Source organism: Lepidochelys olivacea (assembly GCF_965140295.1).
Source record: "Lepidochelys olivacea isolate rLepOli2 genome assembly, chromosome: 22".
In the NCBI taxonomy this organism is placed as follows: domain Eukaryota; kingdom Metazoa; phylum Chordata; order Testudines; family Cheloniidae; genus Lepidochelys; species Lepidochelys olivacea.
In genome coordinates, this window is record NC_140432.1 from 9,563,094 (window position 1) to 9,578,923 (window position 15,830).

The following is a 15,830-nucleotide window of genomic DNA, read 5'->3' on the forward strand; positions in this document are numbered from 1 at the left end:
CATTTGGCAGCAGAGTTAAATGAAGAACGCAGCAGTCCTGCTATTTTAATGACTAGACCATAGTTCTTCTCGGGTCTAATAAGTCACAGAGTTCTGCAGTGCCTAACAACACAGCATAAGCAACCTGTAAAATGTAAACAACTCCTCAATTTCTCACCGATTTATTTTGACTGCCTCCTATCGTAATGTTTTATTTCATTATTTTAAAATCCAGAGAGATATTTCTGAAAAGTTACATAGAAAAAGGAAATGTGAGGATCAGAAATAAGGCTCATGGCCTGGACATATAAAACACACAGAGGAAAGTATTCATGAAACCAAATCTAACCAGTGGAAAACAAAAACTGACAATGTGGTAACTTGCAGGAAGTCCTTTATTAAGAGATAAAGGCTAGCATTACAACTGGACTATCCATTTTCAAAGATTAACAAAACCAAACCAAACCCAGGATAAAACAAGAAAATGTTTCTTTGTTAAAATAAAATTAGAACGTTTGTTTCTATTGGTTTGTTATGATTACAAAGCTTGATTGGAAATCGCGTCCTGATTTGCACACCAAACAGTAGTGAGACACCAGTTGTGTAACTAAGCAGTTAGAAAGATTAGCGAGATTTCCTCCCCCAAAACTCCACTGCGGGTGTACGATGGGGGCGGACAGCAGCAGCATGTTAAAACACAAATGGTCACACCTTCTTTTCAGACAGCTACTGTACAAAACAAAAATTCATAATAAATATCTTACAGAAGAGGCTCAGTACACTGCTACAATCCTTCACTGAAGGGAAACATATATACATCTTTCTCTCTATATATATCTCCTATATATAACTTATTTGACTTACATCACCATAAATGCTACAGGTTTCTAAGAGAAGGATAGGTCAGGAATTCCAAAACAATCATCACCCAGTGAAATGTATGTATCAGACCTGGGCCCCAATGCCTGGGATCAGAACACCACACAAAGAAGTTCTGATCCTGATCCAGATTTTGTGCTGAGAGTGAATCTCTAGTAGCTACAGTAACTGGAAGAGTGAGAACAAGAGACTCAAAAGGTCTGCTTAAAATAGACAGGATTGACATTGGCGTGAATGAGGAACTGGCAGGTTTCCTGCCCTTGTCACCTCGAGGTTAGCTCAACTTTTCAGTGGTCAGGGCTGGACCGCACATGCTGGCGTTAAAACTCTTAACCCTCAGTAACAGGAATGCAGCTGTTGTAAAGAAGTCCCACTTCAAGCTTAGAGACACAGGCCTGGGCTGAATAATATAAAACAACAGCACCAGTGTAAATGCTTGCTATAATGTTACTTCCATATCAAGGACCAATGCAGCAAAACACCATGGTATTTTTTCAACTGAGCTTTCTATACCACAGATGCATTCCCCCCTCGTGATCCAGCGAATCACTTAAACCCATGCTTAACTTTAAACTCATCTGAAGTCCACAGATCTACTCACATGCTTAAAGCCAGATGTGCTCTTCAGTACCTTGTTGAACTGGGGACGAAGATTCCTCTTTCACATTATTAGGACTAAGGGGAACACAAGCCAAGCTAGAAAGTAATTGGGGAGCTAATCAAAAATATCACGCTGATTGGGATTTGTCTCTAACCGGGAACTTGCACATGCAAGGAGTTCTAGCTAATGAACTGTGCCATGGACATAAACAGATGGAGGAGGTCTCTCTGCTTGTTTGACACCAGGGTGGGCTTCATTATTAGCACATCTGTTTTTCTTGGCACAATCTCAGGGAAATCTCAGGTCAGAAATCGCAGTCTATCTCAAATGGGTGCTACAACCTTGGGAGAAAAAACACATAGTTGCTTTTGAGTTAAACACTCACACACGAAGGAAAAAAATACCAAAGCAAGAAAGCATGACTTCAGCATCCAACTATTTGTTGGAGCGTGTGAGATGGTTTAAATTCCTGGAGCTAGAGCAGCGTTCCATGTATGTTCATTAGAGAGGCCTGAATTGAACCTCAAACTCTGGGGAAATTCAGCGCTGGATCCAAACTTTGCAGCTGTCCATTAGCTCCATAAAGGGGCTTAACAGAAATTCTGGATCCCCTATGCTGTGAACGTTTTCAAAGTCTGGATCCCGACGTGCACTCTCTGGCTCGGGTCCGTCCGTTTCATATATTGTGTAACACACCGGTAAAATGATATTGGAGGAGAGTGCTATTGAGTTCATGACCTGTTCTACATACACATTTTCAGATCAGTGAAGGGAAGGTGAGAAACGTGTGAGCCACTGCGTCCTGAAGGAACCCAATGTGGATTTGTAAAGATTTCCCAGCATATTTGGAGGAGGGCAAACTTGAGATTCAGTGGTTTGATTAAAGGAAACAACCAGATCAGCAGGGGTCTTTTCTTCCCTCCAGCCGACCCCCAGGATAAGAATATCTTCACTGGGCTTCAATGGAAGTTATCCATATCCTGCTGGAGGAAGATCAGGGCCTGAATGTTCTAGGTCTTCAAAATTAAGCTAGATGTCTGGTGAGGACAGGCTTTCTGGCAAGATTCCTGGTCCAAACAGCCGTTCTCATGCTATTTTGGCACATCTGCACCCAGAACCTAGAAATGCAGACGCAGCGGTGCTAAGGTTCTCTCTGGGTTCAGCTCAGGTTTGGGGCCCAGGTTTGGGTCAGTTCTTATTAAGAGGTGGGTAGGAACCAACCCTCCTTACTCCAGCTTCTGATAAGAGTTTAAAGCTCAAACCTCTCTCTGTAAGGGTCTAGATCCAAACCTCAAGGTTGAATAGGCCATGCTTTTGGATCTGGATTTTGAACCCCTAAATCAGGAGCTTTCAGATCTGGGATTTTGGTTCCGCCCAATTTTGAGATACTGGTTGAAATATTCAAATGCAGCCAGAGAATTTAACCACACACCTTTGCACGAGCTAGCTAGATTTCCTGAAAGAAAGGACTAGAGTTTAATTGAAGAACCAACATGTTTGTTTTCGCACTTCTCCTATTCCTGCTGCCCCTTATATTAAATACAGTGCACCCAGCAGCCAGACTTTTCTTTGTTCAAGATTAACAAAACTGACTTCTCTTTCACTATCCCAACTCCATTCGAAGGTGGAAGGGTCAATCCCCTTACCTTTTTCCTTGGCGTGGCTGTTTAATGGGGCCCTTTCACGTGGGCCAAGCTAGCAGAATGTTAACACTGGTCTACTCAGGGAGTGGGTAAAGGTCGGGGAGCCCCCTAGCACACTGCACGTAGCAGCTTTAGTTTGAAAGGTCACCGACTGCAGGAAAAAAAAGAGGGACCCCACTGTGGATGTTGTCTTGGGGCACCCCCCATAATGAGGTTGCCAGAGCACATTCTGCATGCAGTGCCAGCCCCAGGAGGAGCAGCAAGTCAAAGATGCAGGAGTCAATTTTTGGAATAATAACAACAGCGAAAAATAAATAAATAAACGAATGGCTCTTACAAGGGCTTGCAGCCGCCCACCACACAGTGCGCCCTCAGTGCTGACATCTGTGGTTGAAATAGCTTCCGTCGGGCCTCATCAAACACTCCCATTCTGTAACAATACTTTGCTGACCTTTAAGGAGCTGACTTCGGCCAGGCTGCTCCTATACAGATAGAAGACCTACAGCATGGCTGCAGCTAGCCTGTGTCAGCTCACTTGGGCTCGCAGGGCTAAAAATTGCAGCGTAGACATTCAGGCTCAGGGTGGAGCCCAGGCTCAGGGACCCTGCAATGGGGGTGGATCTTAGAGCCTGGGCTCCAGCCCGAGCCCAAATCTCTACGTTGCTATTTGCAGCCCCACAGCCAATCCCTGTGAGGCTGAGTCAATCGACCTAGGCTCGGTGTCACTGTGTAGACATAGTCACAGGTACAGAGAACAGACGCGATTTCCCCAAGGTCAGAAAGCAGCTGCAAAGCCAGGAACAGAACCGGGGAATCCTGCCTCCTAGTAATCTGCTCTCACCACTATTCTGATGGGGAAATGCTGGCATGTCCCTCCCTATAGTACGGACTTTGCTTGAGCTAGCAAAACCTAGAATTAAAATACAGGGAAAATAGGGTCAATAGATTTGAGAACCCTTCCCCTCCACCGAATAGTTTTCAATGATCACAGAATCTTATCCTCCAGGAGGGTCACCCAGCCCTAATTAGAAAAGGACACACATGAGACAGGCAGAGAGAGAGAGAGAGAGAGAGAGAGAGAGAGACAGACAAATGGAGACCTTTTTAGTTCTCTGTGGTTTGTTTCCAACAATTAAATGGAAGCCGTACACATGCGAGACAGAGAGAGAGCATCAAAAGAGAGAAAGATGCTCAAGAGTCCCCAGGGTAGGGGCATAAGAAAAGGGAACTTCTGGGTAATATGAGGATCCCCTATTGAGAAACTTTGATGAAAAGTAAATTTGCACATTTTCCCTAAAGCCAGAGGCTGCTAATAGCTCTGATCAGTCTCACCGGATGCGTAGCACAGGGCGCTTGCTTCGAAAGGTGAAAGTTCAGAGACTGGCCAGATGTCTGCACTAGGGACAGACAACATCTGGGTCAGAGAGAGAAGAGCTGGCTACATTACTTAGCTCTGGCAGCAATCCCTGCTGGGGAAAAAAAAGAAAAGACTCCAGCCTTGGGAGAAGCTGTTTTAGATGTTCTAGTCAGGACTGGTCAGATGGAGAACAACACCAGGGCAAAGTAGTGGGAGAATTTACTGTAAACCAGGGAGGGTTTCTATGCGCAAGGAAACACTAGCTCGCACCCTCCTGGTCAGGAGGCAAGGCATAGTTGAGATGCAGCATCTAGCTTATATCATGCAATAAATATTTCACTCTTCAAAGCACTGTACAAACATCAGCTAATCTTCATGACATCTTGTTAATCAGGGTAGTGCCAATAACCCCATTTTACAGCTGAGGAAATTGAGGTTAAGTGACTCACCTAAGGCTGCATAAAGGAATTAGTGTCCTTTAGGCTCAGGAGGAGCTGGAGTTCAGTCCCCTGCTCACAATGCTATGCCTCTTGCAACAGTTCATTGGTTGTCTGTGCAGGCTAACTGAGAGAGACAAGTCGGAAAGATTCAGATGGGCATGTGCAATGCTGGATTTGACTTTGCAGGTTGACTTTTCACAGGGCTTCCACTGCAGTGTGCACCACTGATGGACCGACTTTGTCCCCTCTCCTTCCATCTGTCCAGATGGTGGACAGCCATATATAACCATCTAAGAAAAGAGATGGCCCTGAACAAGCCCCCTGGATCCAAACACCCCCAAACGTTGGGATAAAGGGGACCGAAATCGGAGCCACAATCCACAGCAGAAGTTTTGCAAAGGGGCCCAGCTTCAAATGGGCTGAACCAAAGCCCTGGGTCCGAACACCACTACTGGAATTTACCAAATTAGTAGAAGGTCACGTTTTAGGCTTCTGCTCTCACAGTCTTCACCGAAGAACATGGGAATTGTACCTGAGTAATGGTGGCAGGATCAGGCCCTTTGTCCCACACAGGTTTTTTTTTAAAAAAATCTTTGTTAAACTCAGGGGTGCTGGAACAATTTGTATAGTGGGGGTGCTGAGAGCCATTGAACCAAATTGTGAACCCTGAATGTAATGGAAATCCCTTCAAGCCAGGTGGTGCAGCTATCCTACCCCTCAGCCTCCCTGCAGATGAGTCTCTCAGGCCACATATGGTAAATAATGGAGAGTGGGTGGGCATGGCTGAAACTCAGGTCGTTCTTTTGGGAAATAGCCTAGAATATGACTCTCTCCTTAAATTAAAATTCATCTGCCATTGACCGGTAAAAATAAATCACATGACTCCTCCCTTCCCCCGGGCTATTTCCTCCCCCCCTCCCCTTGAGGTAGATGTCTATTGGCAGGGGATGAAACCAGAAAAGAGTCTTCCAAGCAGGTCTGCCCCCCGGGGGCCTGCTCAGGTCAATTAGTGCACGTTCACTTTTAAACCTACGTCCCTGCTTGACTTGCCAAGCCAGGTCTGGTCTGGTTAATAGGTGGCTACGTTATGCGTCTCCGATGCACTAGGCCTGCCCGGGCTCAGCATTCTTGCAGTACACAGGCAGCCGTCGCCGTCTGGGGTGGGGGCGAGCTGCATTTCTCAGGGGCTACAATCTTTCCTTCATAGTCAATGCAGGTGGCGCTCCGTGTCCGCACTCCCTCGCCGCAAGTTCGGGAGCACGGCGACCAGGGGCCGACGCGCCAGATGGGGCACGGGAGGTCGCCGCAGGGCTTGATGTCCTCAGGCTTCAGAGCCTTGTCGCAGGTGGCAGAGGCCTGGCCCTCCACATCCCGGCATTCCACCGTTCGCCTCTGCCAGCCAGAGCCGCAGGTTTTGGAGCACACGGACCAGTCTCCCATAACCCACTGCGAGGTCAGCATGGGCTGGATGATGTTGGCGGATTTCTTCTCCTTGACCTTCTGCTTGCTAAAGGGGACGTCCTTGGGGATGAAGAAAGTGTACTTCACCTTGGGCGGGAAGACCTCACTGGAGACGGTCAGCAGTTGGACGGTGAGAGATTCCGGAAGCTGCTGGAAGCTCTGGAGCCGCTCCAAGGTCGTCAGAGAGCCGCTGTACTTCAGGATTGTCCCCTTCACCAGGAGGTCTTGCTCCATGGCTGAAATGGCAAAGTCTCCATTCAGGAGGTACTTGCCGTCCAGGGTTCTCAAAGCCAGGTAGTTTCCATCGTGTCGGACCCCTCGGTGGCTGCGTTGTTTGATGTCAATGTTGGTAGCTCCAGCAGGGATCGTGACAATGTCATTATATCCATACCTGCATGAATCAAGAGGAGATGGTTGTCGTCCTGAACTTACAAACAAATTAGTACAGGGACGGGTTAGCATATTGCCCATGACAAGCTTGACCTAATCAGCACTCCAGTGCTGTGGCCGGGAAATTCTACGACAGCCTCTGATAAAAAGTTAAACAGGAGGGTTTTTCTGAACAAAATGTGAAAATGGGCCGTGCAATCAATTATTTATTTTGATATGAAATTTCCTTTATTTGACACTGCCCCTAAATTTTTACATTGCAATGGGGCTGCAGAGTTTTGTACTGAAAGCTCAGATCCGTATTGGGACCTCATCACGGACACAGAGGAGAGTTTTGACAGCTGGGTATGAGGCAGCTGGGGATTTTGATACCTGGGGAGGGATCAGTGACAGTTTGGAGCTGGAGGATAAGAACACTGGCTGGATGTTTCTGCTAAAACAATCAGCAGTTACTGATATTTATATTGTCCTCTTTAGGTTTCAGAGTTAACATCTCCTGTGAGATGAGGAGGGCAGTTCACACCTGTCTGAGCTATTTTTCCAGGCCGTCTGCAGATTCAGGCATGTATCTCTGCATTGGTTGCACTTGGTTCATAGAATATCAGGGTTGGAAGGGACCTTAGGAGGTCATCTAGTCCAACCCCCTACTCAAAGCAGGACCAATCCCCAATTTTTGCCCCAGATCCCTAAATGGCCCCCTCAAGAATTGAATTCACAAGCCTGGGTTTAGCAGACCGATGCTCAAACCACTGAACTATCCGGTTTTCTTTGCAACCATCAGAGACAGCAACTGGGTTTTAAAAAAAAGGAAATAAGATTCTGGAGTGCAGTTTTGCCGCTGGGCTGGATTCCAGGGCAAATTGTGTTGCTGTCGAATCCTGGAGTATGCAGGGGCCTAGGGACTGCAGTGTGAGCACTGAGTCATGGCTATGGACTAAAAGGCCTTTAAGTCAGGGACACTCTGTCATTGTGCCTTGTACATTGTCTGTGCTCAGCAAACAATAATGATCATCTGTGACAGGTATGAGGCAACACACTAGAATCCAGCACTTGGCACAAGTCAGCACCTGTAACCGACAGGAATATTCACACATGGCATTTCAAGGGCTTGCGTTGTGGCTTGCAATTATGCGTAGAGTATTTTGGAACAAAGCCTTAGGGTCGAATTCTGCTCTCCGTCGCGCTGGCATCCTTAACCCTGATCTTAATAGGATCTCTTGTAGATTAAATCCTTTTGGCTGTCATTACCACGTTAATCTCTCTTTAGTCAACCACAAACAATTCATTGGCAAATGGAAGTTCCATTCATTGTGTTCCCTGGAAGGAAACCATTTAGGAAATCTAATTGGACTTTGGGAGTAATCTCGCCACATGGAATTTGATATCTCAGCCCTTTGTTACTCTCTTTCCAAGAAGCCTTTTATATTGGGCTCTGTTGGCTAGCATTATTCTGCTTGAAGTTTAACCTTTAAGCACACAGGGCCAGCTCTTCGGATGGTGTCAGTTGCCACAGTTCTATTGATGTTAGTGGCAATACACTGATTTATACCCTCTTTAAGCTCTGGCCCAGACAACAAAACTCACCAGCGTGTCAGGCCAGCATGAGATCATTGAGCCATGCAAGCATTGCATAGGTCTTGTGCTGGCCCACTGCACGCAGGTGAAATTCAACCTCTCCGCTCAGGGCAGGGACTGACTTTGTGTGCTTGGTAGAGCACCAAGCCCATGCCAGTGGCACCAGATAATGTTGAAAGCAACAGGCACTGATTGGGTTACATAAGGAATAAACTTTGCAGAAGTTTCATGGAGTTTGAGGCAGAGATAACGAACAGAACAGGGTCACTTGACTGGATTCGGAGCTCATTTACACTAGTGTAAATCCAGGTTAACATTATGGAAACCAACAGAGTTATGCCTGATTTATACTGGTGCAAAGTAGATCAGAATCTGCCTGACTGACAAGTAGTTTAGAGTCTAAACTTGTGTGTGTGTGTGTGTGTGTGTGTGTGTGTGTGTGTGAGAGAGAGAGAGAGAGAGAGAGAGAGAGAGAATTGTTTTTGCAACCTTAATAATATCATGATACCTTTAAAAGTTAATGTTAAGAGGTATTTTTAAAAATATATATTTAAAGTTTTTCCAGCAATTTTGGCATCCACAACATTGCAGCACTTAGATAGCACATAAGAATCAGAAAGTGTAACGGACAAGGGACAAAATGTTAGTCTGACCGGGTCTGGGTTCACTATCCAAGCTGTTTCAAGAGTAAAAATTAAAACAAATGGGGAAGAGTAACCTAGGTGATTAAATCTGAAATAATTGTCAACATCTGACATGCTGCTGGTCGTCTGTGTAAGGAGATATGCTTTTAGTAATGTGTGGGGGTATTCTTTGCTCGGCTACACCCTGTGTGAATGTATTAATGTCAGTGAGGTTGCAGAGGTGTAACTGAGTGAAGAATCGGTTCAGAGGCTGGATCCTGAGCTACTGTAGATCAGTGGAGCTCCACTGAAGTCTAGTGTTTGGCCCCTTGGGAAAGAGCCTTGGAAACAGTGACTATGTTTTATGATTAAACCCCTTTTCTCACTGGGCTTGATCCTGCAAAGCTCCCATTAGCTGGAACGATGGAAAATCAGGACCTCTGAGAGCATCCGTCCAGAGTTTGCAGGTTGTTCGGGGGTTTGATCCTGCCAGGGGCTGAGTGAGTATCAGGACCATTATGAGGTGAAAGCTGCTGCTCCAAAAACATCCCCAGGAGAGACAACCCTCTCTCACTTGGTGCACCTTTACGCTACGATCATGTCCTTCCAACACAGCCTGGAATACCAGGCTTCAACCTTCCCAGGACTTACTTGGATCTGTTGAGTGAGCCAGATATTTTCCTGCATGTTGACCCATTGCCACCGCACACCCCACACTTGTCGAGCTTCTTGGAGGAGCCAACCACGTGGTCACAGCCAGCTTTGATGCACTGCCCGTGGACACAGATGGAGAGGGTCTCTGGCCCACACAATGTCCCATCGATCACCTGGGCCATAAGAAGCAGACAATAATGAGACAGTTCCATGACCCCAGCTGGGGCCTTTCATTCAATTATATTCCAGGCAAGGACAATAATAATTAAAGGCAAGTGTCTTACTTTGGCCTCAAATACTTTGAATTCGCTCCTCCCTCTGGCTCGGCAAAAGAGCTTGCAACGGTCCCGGGGGGACACCCCTGAATACTTGGGGAGCCACTCCAGCAGATTCCCATCCAGATCTGTGAAGTTGTAGCTGTTGTACTTTTCGCACTGCTGCTCTCTAAAGCTCTTCCCTGAAAGGAAGGGGAAATGTGACCCGACAGCAACCTAAGGGCAATGAATCACTTGCCTGAAGTCTTACAAATGGCATCCATCCAGTCAGTGAGCTATGCTTGCTGCTTATCTGTGCATACACACTGCAAGTCTCACCAGTAGACCCTGTGGGAGCTGGGAGCTGGGTGGATACCCCTACCAGAAGACTGTGGCCAGTTAACCTGCCAATGGCTCTTGGGGAAGTGGTGACTGGGGAAGGGGTGGTTTTGATGAATAAGCCTGATGGTAAGTGTGGGATGGGAGGCCGTGAGCTGCCTCCAGAAGCTGGGTGAGGGATACTCTGATTGTCTCAGTGGCAGACAGAGCCCTCCCTGTCTCCCTAACATTACGCTATGCAGTGCCTGGCAGTCAGATCTCAGCAGACAGGCTGCTGCCATCCATAATGCCTCCTAAATTATATCAATAGCTGTACAATGGCTCCTTTCACTCCTGCACTGGGAAATCCGGCCGTTCTCTCTGGAGCGTCTGCAGACGGAGCCAGGGATATTGTGTGGAGGGTAGTGTGACTTGCAAACAGCGGATTACCATCCAGCGGGCATTCCTCTGTGCGGCATGACTGATATTTGGCTCTCTGACCCTCGCAGTATTTTCCACCGTTCTGAGGTGCAGGATCATTGCAGTCCCGGTACGAGAAGTGCACTCCTCCTCCGCACGTCCTGGAACAGGCTCCCCACGGGCTCCAGGGGCCCCAGTTCCCATCCACCACGGGCTGCAAGACATTGCAAAGGATTCTGTTACAGAAGGCCCTTGTTACGGCAATGAAATAAATCAGTAATAATCTTTTGCTCTTATCTAGCGCTTTTCAGCAGTAGATCTCAAAGTGCTTTACAAAGCAGATCAGTATCATCTCCATTATACACATGGGGAAACCAAGGCACGGGGAGGGAAGTGACTTGCCCAAGCATTAGGCCAGTGGCCAAGCCAGGAATAGAAGCCAGGTCTCCTGAGTCCCAGTCCAATGCACTACTCACTAGAGAGGCCATTTGTGGGATGTTCAAAAGGGTTCTGAGTACCAAAGATGGACAATCTCAGCCTATACAGGCAAGCCTAAGTGCCTAAGGGACGTGGCTGCTTATGGTGGCAGGCTGTTAATGAGCCTAGAAGTTATGTTACAGTGTGTTTGTCTGTCAGGCGGTGTGTTGCTGTAGCCCGGGGTCGCTGGCAGCGTTCATTTCTAAATAGATAAATATGACAAAAAGGTGTTCTACAAAACCCGATGGAGGTCAAAATATTTTTTAAAAAAATGCAGCCAAGCCACATGCTCTGGCTGAGGTTTAAACATCCCCTGTGACATTTGCAACCCAAACCTTGCAGCATCACGGGAGACCCAGACAGGGAACAAGCCTGTGGTGCCCAAGCGAAACGGAGCAGTCCACGTCCCTCGTGCCAGCTGAGTGACGTGCAGAAAGCAAACAGCGAGCAGCAAGGGGGGCGGGGTAGGGGGGGAACACAAATATGATTGTTTGTACATTAAAAGATCATTATGATTGCAGCAGGAGCCCACAAAGGACAGGAAACTCACAGTTAAAGGAGTAAAGAGCCGATACTTTGGCACACCAGGAGAGGTGTTCTCTCCTCAGTTCTTAGCCTCTGTACTCAGTAGCAAGGTCATGAAGGCCAGAGGAATCACACCAGAGGAAAGCGGTTGTGAATTATGACTCAGCCTTGTGATTTTTATCCTGACATTGATCCTGTCATGTAAATATGGAGGGCAAATAAAGGACTACAGCACCAGTGAAATGACCCCATATGTTGCTGCCTAACAGTGCTGACGGGGGCCCTGATCTATCAAAGCACTTATGCACCTGCTTATCTTTAAGCACCATCAACTTTAATGAACCTATTCAAGTGCTTACAGTTAAGCGCGTGTTTAAATACTTTGCTGCACCTGGGGCCTGATTCAGACGTAGCTGATCTCTGTGTACGTTCCCAGCGGGGAAAGAAAATGACTCAATGGCACAAGGACAATCTGCTCTGTCGAGTTCAGACCAGCACAAACCATAATGCAATTCACTGCAGAGTTAATCTATGAGCTGGCCTTACCCAGCACAGGCTGAAATAAAAAATCTCTCAGTGTAACATGCCATCAGAGGAGATATTCACAAGAAAACCAGGTAAATCAAAAGATATGAGCCCTTCCTGGATACAGGTTAGGACGGACTAGGATAAGGGAACCGCCTCCCTCTCCCCCCAATTTTGTAACATGAGGTGCTTCATTTATAAATTACCAGATGTCTAGGAGCTCAATTCTAATTGGCATAAACCTGATCCACAGGGATCCACATTAACAGACTGGATTACAGGATCAGGGCCATCGACACTATCAGCAGTTAACACTCACACCCAGAATATTTGCTCATCTTGTCTCTTCCTTGAGAACCGGGCAGAAATTGTTTTGTGTTTGAGTTCACCCTCCTTGGATGTAGGCAATGAGGAAGTAGGGTCTAGCAGTCTGAGCACAAGGCTGGGAGTCAAGACTTCAAGGTTTTAATCCCATCTCTGCTAGTGAGTTGCCATGTGGCCTTGGGCAAGTCACGTCGGCTCATTGCCTTAGGTTCCCCACCTCGGGTTAACAAGACTTCCCTGGATCTTGGGAGCAATCATGTATGCAAGTGCTAAGTATTAACTCTACTTAGATAACAAACTGTTTGTGGCAGATGCTCTCTTTTTGTTCTGTGTTTATACAGCACCTAGCACCGTGGGCTCATGGGCCATGACTTGGGCTCCTAGTGCTACCACAATACACATAAGAATGATAATATGGCCTTCAAGGCTGGGCAATGCCTAAAGCTCAGCTGCTTTTTAAAGATGATTGTGGAGAGGAAGATCATGGGCAGATGCCAGAGGGCCCGGCTCTTCAGCCTCATTCGTGGTGAATAGTTCTTTTACCCAGGTAGAGACAGATCATCTCTTTCCCATCAGCCATTCTGTTACCTGGGGCTTCCTCGCATCTTGTGCCACGCAGCTGCCATCCCAGCACAGCCTGCCCACTCCACAGGGCGTACCGTCTGCCCACGGCAAGCTGCCATTTTTGGTGTGACATAGGGGCTCCCTGGTGTCCATTCTACACCACAGCTGTGCACAGATGTCCTCGTCCGTGGTGTTTGGGCAGTGCCGGAACTCCTTGCCAAAGATCTGCTGGCACTGGCGGTCCAGGTCGTACATGGAGAGCTGGCCTGGAAGGTCTGTGGGGAGGACGATGGGTTCGGCTGGAGCATCAAGCAGACAGTCACCTAGTCAGCAAACAGGGCAAAGCAGAGTGAGGCTGGAAATGAAGGAGTTTACCATTCAGCTAAGGCATAGTCCTGGGCTCCTAGGGGCCAGCTCCATTCTCTTTTGCTGTCCAGCAGGGATGACTTTATTATCTCTATGCTGTCCCTGATCAGTGGGCGTCACGTCTAAGCCGGCAGTATCCCCCAGTGAAGCAATTCCTCAGCTGCCATTGTCTGCATGAAGCTGCCCCAACACCACTGCTTCCCGAGCATAACTGGGATGCCCCAGTGCACGGTGTCTGTGACGGAGAGCTTATAAGCCAAGCAGGTGGGTAAAAGACTGATATGGGACCTTGGGGGCCTCTGACCTATTCAGGCTTTGCCTGGCTAAGATGTCAGCCAGGGCCCACTGCCTGCCTTTCACAGCTTGCGTGTTCCAACCTGCCGCGGTGCTTGGACTGGCCTAGGAGCCGTTAGAGATGAAGTCTGTGCACCCAGCTGAACAGGAGCCAGGGATATCAATAGGGCCATATTGTCAATGGCATATAGGCACCAAAGGATGCAGATGGGCTCGAATGGGATTTTCAAAAGTGCCACAGCAGCTTAGGGGCCTAAATATGTTTGAAAATCTGGCCCTGGAGGACCTGTGCTGGCCTGGGTCCCCGTGGTCTGGAATAACCCCAGCCATCCAGTGGGTACTGAATTGATTCCTACCATGTCCCCCGTCAAGAAACTCTGTGAGGTACATGGCGCTGCAGGGGGACCAGGGCAGGGTCTTGTTCAAGTGGACAAAGAGAGGCGCCATCATGTGGTGTTTTCCCAGGGGCCCAAAGAGCCTCTCACAGGTCTTGGAGTCGTCATGGGGCATGCTGAGCACGTGTCCTGGAAGAGGAGAGCACCTGAATGTTAGCAAGCCATCTTCCTCCCTCCTCCCATCCTCACTAGCCTACATCCTCTCTGAGTACATCCCGACTGGCCTCTGACACTTCCCGCCCTTCTCAGGCTGACAGCCTTGTCGTGGGTTTGAACGGGGAATCCCCATCTGCTTCCAGGAGAGTCCCACACACAGAGGGCCCAAGGGGAGCACCTCTCCTAGGACAGGCGTCAGCCAGGTGCAGGCAAAAGCAGGTGCCACCATAAAAAGGGAATGTTCAATACAAGAGCAAAGGACCACAGTGAATAAAAAGAAAAGGGTTTGGAGTGCTTGGGCCAGATCCTCAGCTAGGGTAAAGTGGCATAGCTTGACTGCAGGGAAAAAAAAAAAAAAAGACGTTTGGTGCCATCATCTTGTTTGCTCTGTTTGGGTGTATTACCTCTGCCCCCACCCTGGGTCTGCCTGGTTTATTGAGCTCATAAACTCTTTGGGACAGGGACTGTCTACACTCTGAGCAGTGAGCAGTACCTGTCACAGTTGGGCCCTGATCTTGATTGGCCCTTAGACACTAATATAATAAACATCATTTATAATAAAATAATAATAAATAATAATAATTGAAGTCAACGGAGCTACGCCAGTTTACAATGGTGTACACCAGTTGAGGATCCGGCACTCCAGTTTAAACTGCCCCCTCCCAGCCCCCCTGACTTGAGAGAGACTTCAGAGCCGAGAAACTGGAGCTATAAAGACCCTGCCATGGATTCTGCTGCAGTGGCCCGGCTGGCTGTTCCTCAAGTGCGTGCCATACAAAAGGAGTTACCTAGTTCATGAGCCAGGGTGTAGGCAGCCTGGAGACCCTCATCTTCAATCACAGAGCAGCTTTTGTTCGGGTCACACATGGTGCCAATGTCTGCCACTCCCAGGGTGTCGCAGCTCTGGTGCCCACAGAAGTCCTGTGTTTGAAAACGGAACCAGGGGAAATATAGTTAGAGAAAGCATGGGTCCCCATCTGATTCTATGGACTCATGGCCTGTATAGATTTGTAGGAATATGGCTAACCAGGGATCTATCGATTGTTCCGTTAACATGCCACTCCCTGGGACTGCAGGAGCCCTGGGGTCTATTCCCACTTCTAGCTTTTCCTTGTATGTTAACCTGTGTCTTGCTACATAGATTGCTGAAAGAACTGTCTATGTCTGTATGTTTGTGCCAGGAGATGGTACTGCACGTTAGACTCAGATCTACCAAGCTCTCTCATGCTTGAGGCATAGATAAAATGAACTCCTAGATCGTTGCTGTCTATAAATCCCATGGTTCTGTGATATGAAAATAAGTAAGACAAGATGTGGCCTATTAACTGACTACTAAGTGAGATTCCTCGAGCAGCTGGTTTTCTAAAATTCACTGTTATGGGATCTGTAGGTCAGTGAGTTTCCAAGGAGTTTTCATCTCTTCCTTTTCTCTGAAGTTCTGATGCCTTTGCTGGGCACTTGATGATGGACCAGAAAGAAAATATTTAATGGAGAGGAAGGACGGCTTTATGAGTAAGCACTGGAGCGGGAATCAGGAGATCTAGCTTAAACTCCCAGCTCTGCCTCAGGGTCCCTGTGTTACCTTGGACAAAGTCATGTCATCTCTCCGG

The 15,830-nt window shown here is 47.7% G+C and overlaps 1 protein-coding gene across 1 annotated transcript in view; it reads right to left on the minus strand.

Annotated features, from left to right (window-relative positions):
- Positions 1 to 382: 382 nt before the first annotated feature.
- ADAMTS8 (ADAM metallopeptidase with thrombospondin type 1 motif 8) overlaps positions 383 to 15,830 on the minus strand; it is a 31,651-nt gene continuing 16,203 nt past the window's right edge. The window contains exons 3-9 of the mRNA XM_084611937.1: positions 15,009 to 15,141; positions 14,026 to 14,193; positions 13,034 to 13,332; positions 10,625 to 10,808; positions 9,887 to 10,059; positions 9,600 to 9,775; positions 383 to 6,751 (exon numbers count right to left, since the gene is read on the minus strand). Coding sequence (XP_084468063.1) covers positions 6,019 to 6,751; positions 9,600 to 9,775; positions 9,887 to 10,059; positions 10,625 to 10,808; positions 13,034 to 13,332; positions 14,026 to 14,193; positions 15,009 to 15,141 — 1,866 coding nt within the window. The 3' untranslated portion in view covers positions 383 to 6,018. The remainder of the gene's footprint in view (positions 6,752 to 9,599; positions 9,776 to 9,886; positions 10,060 to 10,624; positions 10,809 to 13,033; positions 13,333 to 14,025; positions 14,194 to 15,008; positions 15,142 to 15,830) is intronic.